The 14,784-nt window shown below is 47.5% G+C and overlaps 1 protein-coding gene across 1 annotated transcript; it reads left to right on the top strand.

Moving 5' to 3' along the window:
* The first annotated feature begins 392 nt into the window (after nucleotides 1–392).
* Nucleotides 393–14,452, top strand: LOC133345134 (galactose-3-O-sulfotransferase 4-like). Its single transcript, XM_061555630.1, has 2 exons — nucleotides 393–525; nucleotides 8,642–14,452. Exons 1-2 carry the CDS (start codon nucleotides 434–436, stop codon nucleotides 9,891–9,893), a joined length of 1,344 nt encoding a protein of 447 aa, XP_061411614.1. The 5' UTR covers nucleotides 393–433; the 3' UTR covers nucleotides 9,894–14,452.
* The last annotated feature ends 332 nt before the right edge of the window (nucleotides 14,453–14,784 follow it).

The raw sequence follows: 14,784 nt of genomic DNA, 5'->3' as shown, positions 1-14,784 counted from the left end.
TCTGAACCGGTGCGGGGCCTCCCCTAGGTCGACTCAGTCTCAAATGAGTCCCTGGTGCGGTGTGAAAACATCGCCACTGGAGAGACAAAGCTGGCTGGACGTGATGCTGGCCGCTCACCCCCTCATGTGCCGCGCCGGCCTTCATAGGTGCTCGCTAACAGCATTTTTCCCAACAATCTGTTCAGGCTTTCCGGGGAACCTTTGTCTTCGGTCGGTTTTTATTTTCTTACCGCAAGATTGCGAGAGGGAGGCGGCCACTTGGGGAGTCCTTCATCCAACAGTGGAATGATCACGACTGATGGACGATTAGGAGTGGCCACGCGAAAGAGCCCAGACCTCAAATCAGTGACGGACAGGGAGGGGGGGGGGCTCGCGGAGCCGCCCTGGCCCCCACGACTGCCCCTCCCGAGCGGCCCCGCAGCTCAGACTCGCCATGGCCATCGCGCCGCGCACGCTCGCTCAAGCCTTCGCGGCTCTGCTCGTGATCTGCGTTGTCACCAGCGTCTTCTATCTGGCGCTGCCAAGGTCAGTCCACGCGTCTCCGAGTCGTCCGTCACGCAAAGTCCTTCGTGCAAATCTGCGTCGCCGGTTACATTTATCGGTCGAGGCGCAGAGTTTCACGGCCGTCTGCTGACACTTCGACGCGCGGTAATCGTAGACTGGAAGGTTGCGGGGATGCAACAAGCCACCCAGTCGGCAGGGTCGCACTCGGCTCATCCTTTCACTGCATCCAGGGCCGATAGGTTAAAACAGTAGCTGGCCGATGGGTGGACTGGCTCCAGCCACAGAAATGTGGAATTTCCACCACCCGCTGTCAACAGGGAGAGAGCATCGCCCGACACTCATTTGAGTGGGAAGCACGGTTTTTTTTCCTTCATAGACATAATATAATTCAATCACGTATGTTTAGCCACATTTATTAATGTGTATGCAATAGGCGAAATATGCATTGGTGTAGTAACAAAACGTCAGATTCAATGATCCACTCTGACGATGTGGGCTCTTGACATGCACCGGCGATATTCATGTAACTAAGAACAGTAATATCTCTTGTTATTAATATGTCTTGTTATTATTCGTACACGTGTAGGAATGGACTGTCGTCTATAACAAATAAACAAAGTTTCTCTGCAGCGGCCGAATACGGCGGGTTGCGGTTACAGGAGCGCGCCTCTGAATGTAACAGACGTGAGATTTGATAGAATCCGTCCCGCGTCGCTTATTTTGTCGAAACACTCTCACGCCGCGTCCCCTCGATGCGTTGAGTCGGCAACGTAAAAGAGGACGCGTTCAACGCTATTCTTTTATTCTGTTACTTTTGGAAGGCCGATCGATTTGCCAAAGAACGTTTCAACGAGCATACGTCGCTTAGTGACACTTGAACTAATTACTGACAAAATTACCGTTGCTGGCGGTAAGAGACGACATAACGCGTGGCGTGAACGCGCGCCTTTTATAACAAGTATACGGTAGACAGGAATGAAGTTAAAGCATTTGACCCGCACAAGCCCTTGAGTGAACGTGCCAAATATGTAGACTTCTCAACAACAAGGCGGCCTGTGTCAGCATCCCCCACCTGCAGCCCATCCCTGCTCAGGCTTGCAAGGGGCGAGCGCATCGATCAGAAACGAATTGGACATTATTTGCGTTCGTTCGATGATGTCGCGTCGGCAGTGGTGCATCGACACAAATATATGACGCGAACGAAAAAAACTCACGTTTGCCAATGACGCTGTCTCAATGAGCAAAAATATATTCATAGAGTAGGCGATGTTTCGGGCAATCGCCCTTCGTTGTGGAGAGAAGGGGCCATTGAGAAGCGAGCATTGCCATAAATGTCGCCCATATATGCGTACTGTGTATATATACTGTATATCCATAAGAGGTATTTTTTGGGGTTAGTTCGCGTAAATATAAATGTGTCGTTAAACCCGCCACCAAACTACACAGCCAACTAGTAAGGTTTGTCACGTAAACATCCAATTCGTTCTTAGTACAGCACACCTGTGTATTGGAGAGTAAACCTACACCATTTGCAAATTCGAGTACGATGTTTCGCCAGTAATTACAACTAGCATCATCAGGCGACAGCCAGATTTGGCTGTATATCCGTTTAGATCAGCCTTATCAGCCTTATTGACGAAAGCATTGGGATTCTAGTGAGTATTTTATGATCATTAATCGTCATCTTAATCTATGTTGCTATTCTTGTACTTGAGGTTTGTATGATGATTGTGTGCGCGTGTGTTTTTACACTAATAACTACAAATATGGGCTACCTGAATAATGTCGTAACATGTGTAATCGCTGACTAACACTTGCGTTCAACTGGGCCCCCCCCCCCAAGCCACTCGTGTGTGGTTAAACCGGATTTTCAAGTGTGGTCAAGTTAAGTTTTAGCCCCAACCGCCGCTGTCTGAGTTGTCACGTATGTTTAAGTGACACTTTGTTTTCAATAATAGTTTTGTTATCTCCGTGAAAGAAAGGGGGTTATTTAATTATATATTACGAACGTTTGAAGAGGGGCAGGGTTAGATCGCGTAACATATATACATGTGTCGTTAAACTCGCCACCACAGGACACAGCCAATAAGTAAGACTTGTCACAATTTGTTACTAGTTCAGCACACCGGTGTGTTGGAGAGGAAACCCACAACATTCTCCAACACATCGATCCCCATTCCACGGTGATCCTGCTGCTGCTGCTGCTGGATCGGTCAGCGCGGTTTCACGTGAGACGCTCCGGCCCTAAACATCTCAAACCGGTTGCCAGTGGCAGATATTCGGGATCCAACCTTGAGTCCGACGTACTATGTCGTGACCAGTGCACATTCCTGTTGGACTGAACTCTTAGGAGTACGCGATAACAAGTGGTCTGACTAGCTACAGGTGCGGCATTGATAGGCGAGGCCCGTCTTCTTTCGGAGCAGTTCTTCAATGCAGGGTCCTGTACTGTCAGCTCACTCACAGTTCTACAATGCTGGGTCCTGTACTGTCAGCTCACTCACAGTTCTACAATGTAGGGTCCTGTACTGTCAGTTCACTCACAGTTCTACAATGTAGGGTCCTGTACTGTCAGCTCACTCACAGTTCTACAATGCAGGGTCCTGTACTGTCAGCTCACTCACAGTTCTACAATGCAGGGTCCTGTACTGTCAGCTCACTCACAGTTCTACAATGCAGGGTCCTGTACTGTCAGCTCACTCACAGTTCTTCAATGCAGGGTCCTGCACTGTCAGTTCACTCACAGTTCTACAATGCAGGGTCCTGTACTGTCAGCTCACTCACAGTTCTTCAATGCAGGGTCCTATACTGTGAGCTCACTCGCAGTTCTTCAATGCAGGGTCCTGTACTGTCAGCTCACTCACAGTTCTACAATGAAGGGTCCTATACTGTCAGCTCACTCACAGTTCTTCAATGCAGGGTCCTGTACTGTCAGCTCACTCACAGTTCTACAATGAAGGGTCCTATACTGTCAGCTCACTCACAGTTCTTCAATGCAGGGTCCTGTACTGTCAGCTCACTCGCAGTTCTTCAATGCAGGGTCCTATACTGTGAGCTCACTCACAGTTCTACAATGCAGGGTCCTGTACTGTCAGCTCACTCACAGTTCTTCAATGCAGCGTCCTGTACTGTCAGCTCACTCACAGTTCTACAATGCTGGGTCCTGTACTGTGAGCTCACTCACAGTTCTACAATGCAGGGTCCTGTACTGTGAGCTCACTCACAGTTCTACAATGCTGGGTCCTGTACTGTCAGCTCACTCACAGTTCTTCAATGCAGGGTCCTGTACTGTCAGCTCACTCACAGTTCTACAATGCAGGGTCCTGTACTGTCAGCTCACTCACAGTTCTACAATGCAGGGTCCTGTACTGTCAGCTCACAGTTCTACAATGCAGGGTCCTGTACTGTCAGCTCACAGTTCTACAATGCAGGGTCCTGTACTGTCAGATCACTCACAGTTCTACAATGCATGGTCCTGTACTGTCAGCTCACTCACAGTTCTACAATGCAGGGTCCTGCACTGTCAAATCACTCACCGCATCACATCAAGCGACATTTTCAATTGCAGGCGCCCTGTGCACGAAGCAATGCCAAACTACCAACCACATGTCTAGTAAAACCGGATCTTTATTATACTGTACACCGATAATACATATTATTATGCTTAAATATTGACTATAAACTTTCGTGACTGCAGGAATTCACATTATTTGGGTCTTTCAGACATAAGTCACGTAAATAGGTTCAAAGAAAATAAGAAAAAAGCTACGACGTTTCGATCACAACACAAGCGATCGTCATCATGTGTTGTGATGGAAACGTCGTAGTTTTTTGTTATTTTCTTTGAACCACCTACGTGACTTTTCCGAAAGACCCAAAGAATATTATTACGCTTGTTTACATCGAAAAACCTCACCGATTATCAACTTCCAGGTGATTATATTTACATTGTACGGGTTTAAAAAAAATCTATTGGAGGGAACGGAAGAACTCCAACGAAGGCTATATGTGGAAGTGGGGGAGAGCGTACAAACTCCACAGAGTAATAAGGCGCACTGAGCCGAGAATCGAACCCAGGCTCGCGATTTTCGTGATCGCGAGTGTTCGCCTCTCAGCGAGAAGGCCGTGTGGCTGTGGACTGCGCACTGCGTTGCAGACACGGTCCACCCGAGTCGGAGGGGCCGAGTGTGGACAAGCAACCTTAATGACTGATGTAGCGTTCGGGGGCCTTCATCCAGCAGTGCATGGACACGGCAACTCAATAATAACTCGCCTTTTGCCCGTCCAAGGACGGGTATATTTCAGTAAATCTTAAACTTGCAAGCGAAAATCAGACCGCGACGTGATATTCATTGCATCAATTTGCGTGCAATTTGTAAGGGCGCGGTGACACAGACCGATTTCATTTAAAGGTTACATTCCCTTGTTCAGCAGGACGTTCTTTTTACTTTGATGTCTCAACAGCGTGACGGAGATCACGTGACGGTTCTGCCTTTCTTCTTGGTTCTTTCGGTAAAGTCACGTAGAAGGGAAGTAATAAAATAATAAAAATAAAACATAATAAAACAATTCTCACGACGTTTCGGCCACAACGCTGAAGAGGGGGGAGGAGGCGCCTCGGCCCCTCCCCCCATGTGGAGTGACGTCAGCCGCTCATTAATATAAATGGAGGGGGGGGGGGTGTCCATTTCGAATACGTCACCGCTTCATGATTATTAATGAGGGGGGCTGTTCGATGTGGAGTGACGTCACCTGCTCATGATTATTAATGAGGGCGGGGGTTCCTACATGTGGAGTGACGTCGTCCGCTCATGATTATTAATGAGGGGAGGGGGTCCATGTGGAGGACGTCACCTGTTCATGATTATTAATGAGGGGGGGGGGTCCATGTGGAGGACGTCACCTGTTCATGATTATTAATGAGGGGGGGGGGGGCTGGCCGACCGTGAAGTGACGTCACGCGTGGGACACACAGACATTCTTGGCTCATTATCGCAGTAAATGGTCACTTAATAATAATGAATATTGTTTGGTGTGACTTCACAACGCCCCCGTCTGCCAAAATTGTGTTACTTTTGGAGGCAAATATGCCTACACACCCTCCCTACGTACAATCGAATGCGTCGCATCTGCACACAATTTATACTTCGCACTGCTGTCGTGTTTTGTATTGTTTGTTGTTGTTCCGTTCTAACCCGCCCCGACTGGACATCTGTGAAAATTTTCTCTATAGCTCATCGGATTCCTTCTGTATAAATAAAATAAATATTCTGAATATTTTGGACGCTAAGGGTGGGTCAGGAATCACGCAGTTGGGTCAGGGTGAGAATGAAGCTACGTCCGTTAGTCATGAGGCATCTGCATGCTCGTCATGTTTACAGTATTTCAGAGGGCCATAAGGCATTTACCAGTAACTTAAGAACATATTACCAGATGCTTCAATTAATGTGACGCGCGTTCCACCCACCAAGCCCACACCTTGTAAGAATAACAACCCTAAACAAGCGTGTACTCTCAGGATGCAGCCATGTATTGCGATACACTCAGAAAACCAACACTCTCTGATGTACAAATTACTGGGTGCATGCAGCACGCTCATATCGCACACGTTACCCAAGAGCGCAATGAACACGTGGCAATGGCTCAGCCAAGTTAGAAATGCACGAACACTGCACTGGCTCTGCTCAGCCCTGTGACTCTACACGCGATCCCGAACATTTGGCCAAATCTGGAGAATTTCCACAGCTGTCCTGCATCGCTGTAAAGCCACTGTTCTTGTGTTTCTGGCTGGAAAAATCCGACTCCGTTCTCTACCACTTCCCTTTGGTTCGACTTTCTAATCCAGGAGTGGCCTCCGAGCGCGATGATTACATCTCGTCATCGCTCCTGCTGTCGTTCTGGAATCGTATACAAAATAGCCTTTTCCTTTATCTGTTACTAGCTTTACTACACGGCTTCGCCCGGGACTTGGATTCACCACGCCCGGCCGCCTTTGTCTCCCCAGTGGCGATGTTCACACCACAACAGTTACTCGTTTGAGGCTGAGTCGACCTAGGGGAGGCTCAGGACAGGTTCTAATAATCGTCATCGGTGGTGGCTGTGAGCGGGAATCAAACTCGAGTCGCCGAGTTCGATTGCCAAAATATATGCATTATTGAGCTCCCCCCCTCCCCCCCCCAAAAAAATACAAAAGTCTATTTTTATAATGTGTGCATGGTGTACAGTCTAGAAAGTACCCACGTGGACAATTTCCAGTTTGTTGCATGTCGGGAAGTACGCTAAACATTTTGAACAGACACACATATTCACAACTTTCCCTTTTTATATATGGAGATAGAATGAGACAAAACGGGCACAACAGTTAAAGAAACACTTAAAATGCTAAAAGATATTCCGGTAATGAACGTGTAATATTTACGACACCTCCGATGACCACGGTTGGCTACGTACGATGCAAAAGAAGTTCAACATACATACTATGTGGGTGCTTTAAAAAATAAGTAAAGCTATACTTTAATTGTAGTTTGTTACGTGATTTTTCGTTAAGCATCATACACGTGAAGACCAGTGACGTGCGGTGAGGTCAATGGCTGGAGAGGCACTGGCTAGTGTCAGAGCCAGATTCACACACTGAGCGGGGCGTGGCGTCACGGAGGGGGGCGTCTTAGACACGTCCCCTTCAGTGAGGCAGATGTGATAGCTGCCTCCCCTGGTGCTTTTTCATTGCAGTGTCATGAAGAGACCAGCGAGCCTAAATATATTTATACACATACGTGAAACAAGTTACCTGGAGTATGGAAGGCGTGGACATGGAATGAAAGGGTCTACAAACATCACATTGGTAACATACTGAGATAGTAACAGGCACGCGCTTATTGCCCGCGCTCCATCCAGTTACTGAGGGGTTGCGCAATCAGAGGGGAGGCTGAGCTCGTCGCTGCCTCACCTCTCGTTTCTTCCTGTATTTGCAGCGGAGCTCCGCAAATTTGGCGAATTTGACTATAAAAATGATTGGAATCGTACAGAAATGACATTTATAACACAGATCAATGGAAAAATCTTAATATTTATATATTTTTTTTACTTTTAGTAACAGATATTTCATTGGAGTATGACAGGTGAGGCTCTACCTCCCCCTGCCTCCCCTGACCGCACTTCCCTGGTGAAGACAGCATACACGTTACGATGGTGTTCAAGGTTAAACGATACGTGCATTGTTCCATAGCTCACGTTATAGGGTGAGCTTGAAGCCAGGGCTGTCAAGAGCCAAATAACGAAAAACAAACTCAATCAGACCCGCTTCCATGCTCTATGTAGAGCCACTTGTTAGTGAATAGTTATGTAACCTTCTCATCCTCTGGGTCCATGTTCTATTTTATTTGAATCTGTTGATTGGGATTTACGTAACTTTTAATTTCAACAAGTATGTGACTGGTTGTACCGAATGCTATTTAAAATGTATTCTATGATACAATGTTTAGATTTGAGACATTACCTGGCTGCCTGGTTTTGGGGCCCATCTTGCGTTATTCCGAGTCCTGTTTGAAAATCTACAAATTCGGAAAAGTGAGGTCTTTGATAAAATCCATAGCCAACGATCTTTGTTAATCACTTATTTTATTAATTAACTAGACGTTAAACGTTATGGAGTTTTTCATTCTATATAACCTGGCTCTATTCACAGATATCAAATCTTTAGGATGACAAGGTAAACAACTTGGAATGTCAGAATCGAAAGGAAGTGTTGTGGATGTAATCAGGATGAGGAGGCTATGATGAGATGGTGGTTAAGATGTGTGAGACCCGTGTGCAGGATAATGAAGGGCCGCTTACTGAGAGGCATTGGAGTGAAGTGGTGCACTGGCAGTAATGTCAGTAGTGATGATGATGATGACCATGATGATGCAACTGTGAGGACCTTGCAGGTTGAATGTCAAATTTTCTACAGAGGCAGAATCCAGAAAAAGCAATCAATTATGAGGTCTGGTGGCACCAATGGCATTGTCCATGTTGACCTCTTGACTCGAACTGGATCTGTAAATCCATGTCCTGTTTACGTTTAAATATTTTACCCAAAGCAGAGCCATGTATAATCGGTTTTCCTTTTTCTTCCTTGTTGTGTTTGTGAAAACAAAAGTGCACAGCTGCGTGTTCCAGGCCTCCCGGTGCCATGGTTCACAGACATCGAAGGCAAGAGGAGCCAGTGGAGAGACACGAGGAACTGGGTGTTTAAAGTCCCGGCCGCAGCACCAAGCCCACAGCAGGCAGCTCGGCCGATGCGCACTGATGTCGTCTTCCTGAAGACTCACAAAACGGCAAGCAGCACCTTCCAGAATATACTGTTCCGCTTCGGCGAGAAGCACAACCTGACGTTCGCCTTCCCGATCAGGACGTACCAATTTGTCTACCCGGGCCCGTTCATGGCCTCTTACGTGGCTCCTCTGCCACCGATCGTCGCTGCCGCCGGCGGGCACTTCCACATCCTGTGTAGCCACATGCGCTTAAATATAGCTGAGGTGGCACGCGTGATGAGTCCCAATGCCACTTACCTGTCCATTGTGCGCCGTCCCGAGAGCGCCTTCGAGTCTGTGTTCCAATACTACCAGAGCGTCGTGCCTGCTTTCATCGCAGCGAAAAAAGAAAGTAAAGGCAATGACCCATTGAGGACTTTCCTAGAGAAGCCTGAAAGGTTTTACAATTCGCAAAAGAAGCCCCCCGCTTTTGTCAAGAACCCAATGGCATTTGACTTCGGGTTGGATTCCAACGCTGCCGTTTCAAGTGATAGTTTCCGTGCTGGCTTAGCACGGCTGAACACCAAATTCGACCTGGTCATGATCACCGAGCGCTTTGACGAGTCCGTGATCTTGGCCAAGGAGTTGCTGGGCTGGGAGATGGAGGATGTGGTCTCCCTGTCTTTAAACAAGCGCGCCAAGACCCACGGCAATAACTCGGTCGAGAAATACGAACCGCACCTGTACGAGATGATCCGGCGCTGGAACGCGCTGGACGTGGCTTTGTACGAACACTTCTCGCGTCGCTTCCAGCGCCAGGTGGAGGCGTTCGGAGTGGAGCGAATGCGACGCGAGGTGGATGCCCTGCGCAGAGAGGTGAGCGCCCGTAGAGAGGAGTGCGTGGCGAGCGAGGTGGGCGCGAGAAAGATTAAGCAAAGGGAAATCAGGCCATTTGTGTTCGGCGCAGTGGATATCCTGGGCTACAACATGAGGAGCGGCCTGGACCCACGGACACGCGAGCGGTGTCTGCGGATGCTGCTGCCGGAGCTCAAGTACCACACGCGGCTCTTCCAGCGGCAGTACGGCACCACAGTGGAGAAATACCAAAAGAAGATAATTCGCGTTAAAGAGAAGCACAGGCACGCTTTGAAAATCTAAGTTTACAACGATTGACAGCAATCTGTATGCATTGTATATTTCATGGCTCTTCATTGCTGCCCCGCCAAGTGTAATTTGCACAGGTTGATGACTTTCAAGTATCAGAATCCAAGCACCTGAGCACAACGAAGGAATCAAAAACATTTTGACAGAAAGGGTCTGAGATGTGGTGTCGATGATCTTTACCTCTCGAGAACGATTCAAATCTCACCAGCAGGTGTGTCTGTGGCCATTTTTTCTTGGGGGGGGGGGTGTGGGTGAACTCGTAACTAACGAGCATTAATGCTTGGCGTTCTCATAGAAAATGATATCATTAACATCTGGCCGATAATTACCAGCCAATGCTGTCAACAGGGGCAATTCTGAGAAATGTGCTGTTGATAGGTTGATTCGGGAGCGAGAAAATCGAGGTCGGCACCACCAATAGATGCACACAGCACCCTGACAATTGCTCTATGCTTGTGGTACAAAGGTCTGCTAGTTGTGAGCTGTCGGGAAGTCGCACCAGGATGACATGCTTCATGGGAGATGCGTGTGTGTGCCCAGTGCACACAGTCACCCTGATCAGAGCAACCTGATTCCTGCTCACCCTGCGTCCTGGCATGTAGCTCCAGGAACACTGTTGCAGCACAATCCAATTTCAGCTACACCATCTCCACAACAAATCACGTGCAGTTTTGTCTCTGACATCATCACGTCGCTGGGAAATGTATTGGGTCTGCCCCCGTTTGCGAGTGGCTGGTGAAATTAAAGGACCTACGGCAAACTGATACCTTTTCTGTGCTACGAGCATGAGAATCGCGTGGTTAACAGCAGGTGAAAATCACAGCCATAATATATTGTGTCACTTTGGGAGATGCCATGCGGCCACCCTGATTATTACTGTCGTGTAATAACCATCGCAAAATGAACATTCAAGACCCCCTGACGTAATTTGCAAGAGTAGGTCATTGTGTGCCAGCGTCAGGATCACAAATTTGCCAAAATTCCAAAATTACCCGCAAAATTACTGAATTGGGATTGCACATAGTAATCATTGCCCCCTACTGACATATTAATGCCCCACTTATCTCTTGCAAATTATATTATCATGGTATTTTAAGGTCTCACCTGGTTGAACAAAATAAACTCGTTTTAGATGTCCGAGCAATTATGTGAATGGTGCTCCTAGAGCAGTGGTTCTTAACCTGGGATGCTAAACACGGCAGATTTTTTAGAAGGTAAATCATCGAAACACAAATTAAGCATGGGCCGGTAAGTAGAGCTACTTTGTAGCTGTATTTATTAACGTGCATATTTTTTTACGATTGAGAACCAAAGGGGTGCAAGGCTACAGTAAAGGTTAAGAACCGCTGTCCAAGAGTGAGTTTTGTATCAAGCTGCCTTTTTTGCATGGCTAGAATTTATCACAGCACTTTAATTGCAATGATATAAGTTAATTTGACGTGTTCTGATTGCTATGATTAAAATAATAATATTCCCTTTTTCAATCCACTGCCTCCCCATGCTCTGTTGCTCTGTTGGTCATTGTTTGACCATACTTCGCCATGCTAGTCATAATTTATGCACAACTTATATGCAAGATAATTTATTTATAGTAATGTAATCTCATTAATGCGGCTTCACATTCGTGTAAGACAGCTCACTGGCCTCAATATATAAAATGCTCCTAAAATCCGCCGGCAGAGATTGTAGTAATTTCCCAATCTTATGTAAATTATCTAATTGCTTAATTAGTTCTGTACATAGGCCCCAGGATAAGACAAATATGACATGATGTTTAAAAAAAAAAACTTCCTTTAATCTGACGCTGATACCACGCCACCGGCATGCACTGAGTCTATATATGCTAAGGCAAGGGAGGCCCAGGTGACGTTCAGAGGGAAAATTGTGAATTAAGGAGGTGCCATGGATTAAACGTGATCACACAAAGTACATGATTGGGAGAAGACGAATGAAGTGAATGTTTAGAGTGAATTATCAAGCTCATTCCGCCACAAACTCTGGGAATCAGATGATACAATATTATTTTAAAAGATCAAAAGTGGTGTGTAAAGTGTTGCAATGCAAGCGGAATGGGTAATGTTAAACCATATGAGCAAACGGTTTTGTAGAACATGTACAGTCCTTTTTGTTGTCAATTCATTGCTGGTCATATGGGTTATTTGACCATACCTCACCACGCTAGTCTACGCGGGTTATCGACGGTGGCGGGGAGCCTACATGTGGGAACAGTACAACAAAAATATTGAGCTAAAAATGTTCGTGGGACACCCATCAATCGATAGTAAACAGCCACCGGTGTGCATGCGTGCAATGGAAACCTCTCCAAAGACAAACACGGCGACACAATCTGCTCGCGATACGGTCTCGGGTACGCGGTGCCCGGAGCCACGTCGGTCCGCGTGAGCGATTGCCCCATCGTGAGGGCCTCTTCCAGCTGGCACTCGCTTCAAGCCCCCCCACCCCCCGCCAATGTGAGCTGTTAACAAGAGCTCGCCAGTGTCCGCCATGGTAAACAACGTGGCGCGCGACACTGAGGGTGGGCACTGTTTGCTCGACTTGGGCGACCTTCACCATGTGCACCGTCGATAATCAAGGACAGTTCGGCAAAACGTCGATGTGCCTTGTACGATGCGAGCGCACACGCCCGCGTGATATATACCTGGTCATCATGTGTGTAACACTGCATCAATTCATTGTGTAGAGTTGGTTCTTACCAGTGTTTAATTCCAGCGGTATGTCTTTCTATCTGAAGGAGAGTGTGGTACTAGGGGAGTGTGGTACTAGGAGTGTATGGTACTAGGGGTGTGTGGTACTAGGGGAGTGTGGTACTAGGAGTGTGGTACTAGGAGAGTGTAGTATTATATGGAGACGAAACCCAAAAAAGAGATACTGTATACAACTCTTGCATCGAAAGTTACCTATGCTGTGCGTTTCTGGCTGTCTTCACTTTGCAGGTTTAATTTTGTATTTTAAAAATGTACGGGAGCGACGCCGCAGTAACCTCACTCGATTCCTGCTGACCATAAATATATATTTTTTTATTTTGAGTGGGGACAGTCACAGAGGCGGAATTTGCACTGCAGAAAACTGCTTTTCCAGTTCTCTGTAATCTGCAGGGGCCACAGAACCACGATGACCGCATGACGGTCACTAACTCACCAAGTCAAATCAAGTTTGTTTTCTATGACCATGAGGTGAGAACTCAAGAGACCAAGGATAGTCTTATTTCCATGCAAGAGCGACATATGGAAGGGGGGGGGGGGTGTTTACCAAAATCACAGCGGTGAAGCAAATACAAGCTCGCGTGAATACAAATGCGTCGTCTTATGAGAGATAGAAAACGTTGCACAAACATAAATCAGCGTTGAATATCGAATTCCCTGTAGGGCAAGTCGGCTGACGGAGCGACGGACATTACAAGCCACGTGTTTTCCCCACGAGCGGTTTCCCCCCCCCCCAACACCGCACATGCCTGCCAGGTCACATTTTGCGCGCCAAGATCCAACAAATGTACTGCACTCCGGTGCGCAAATAAACACATTCCTGCGGAGGGAGCTGATAGGAACGTTGGGTTGCTCGGTCAATAGCCAGGGTCAACGGCGGCGTGGTGTATTCCGCAAATATGCCCGACTGTGAGGGCGGGCACAAGCCGGCGTGAGTAGGTTAAACGTTGAGTTTTATACTGGTAGGAACGAAGTGGACCAGCCTACAATAGATTATATCGTCCGTCCGTTTGTCCGTCTGTCCGTCCGTGTAGCAACATCGCCCCCTACTGCAAACACTTGGCATGACCCTACAAAAACCTTTAGACTCTGTGAGGCTTTCCTGGCTAAACAAGTGTAACATTCCCTTATAATTCCCTGAGATAGCTTTTAATTAAAACTTTGAAATTAAATAAAAAAAACTCACAGCGCCCTAAAGTCTCCCTTCGTATCGTACCCCCGCGTGTGTGCAAGGGAGTTAATGCTTAACAATGTTACATTCCCTGATGCTTTTAAATAGAAACATTTAAATTTAAAGCTTTTACATAAATAATAAAAACATTTAAATTAAAAATTAACTCACGGCGGCCTAAAGCCTACAGCTAGGCCTCAAGCCTCGAACAACGCCTCAAACTCTCCCTTCGTATCGTTCCCCCACGTGTGTGCAAGGGAGTTAATGTTTAACAATGTTACATTCCCTTATGCTTTTAAATAGAAACATTTAAATTTAAAGCTTTTACATAAATAATTAAAACAGGTCAATTAAAAATTAACTCATGGCGCCCTAAAGCCTACAGCTAGGCCTAAAGCCTAGACGTAGGCCTCAAACTCTCCCTTCGTATCGTACCCCCGCGTGTGTGAAAGGGAGTTAATGTTTAACAATGTTACATTCCCTGATGTTTTTTAATAGAAACATTTACATTTAAAGCTTTTACATTAAAAACAACTCCCTAACCCCTCTTCGTCGGCGGCTTTCCAGCCTAGAGCCAGGCCTGGGAATCTCTCCCCCGCTAGGGGTGTATTGGGCGGGGCTACAGCGGCAGGGGGCGGGGCTACGCGGGGCTGGGCGGGACAACGGCGGCAGGGGGCGTGGGCACGAGGTGGAGGGCGGGGCTCCGCGGGGTTGGGGCGGGGTTACGGCGGTAAGGGGCGGGGTAACGAGCTGGGGCCGGGGACACCGAGATGGGGCGGGGCCACGGGTGGCCGGGGCGGGGTTACGCGGGTGGAGGGCGGGGCCACGGGGCATCCACTTATTGGCGGCCATTTTTTGCCATTTCATTTTATTATAGCCATTCAATTGTTCGTTCCTACCAGCCCACCCCGCAGGGTCCTGTTAAGGGCACCAAGGGGTGACCAGCCCCTCCCCACCCAGCCCCACCCCTCCCACCCCCACCCAGCCCCAC

The sequence above is a fragment of the Lethenteron reissneri genome, chromosome 21 (assembly GCF_015708825.2).
Source record: "Lethenteron reissneri isolate LAM-NWPU_2019-01 chromosome 21, ASM1570882v1, whole genome shotgun sequence".
NCBI lineage: Eukaryota > Metazoa > Chordata > Hyperoartia > Petromyzontiformes > Petromyzontidae > Lethenteron > Lethenteron reissneri.
This window is presented reverse-complemented; position numbering and strand designations above follow the sequence as displayed.

Bases quoted from the DNA above. Each gene is read 5' to 3' on its own strand.
- LOC133345134 (XM_061555630.1), top strand. From the start codon at position 434: ATGGCCATCGCGCCGCGCACGCTCGCTCAAGCCTTCGCGGCTCTGCTC. The intron at 526-8,641 runs GTCAGTCCACGC...TGAAAACAAAAG, and splicing joins TTCTATCTGGCGCTGCCAAG to TGCACAGCTGCGTGTTCCAG.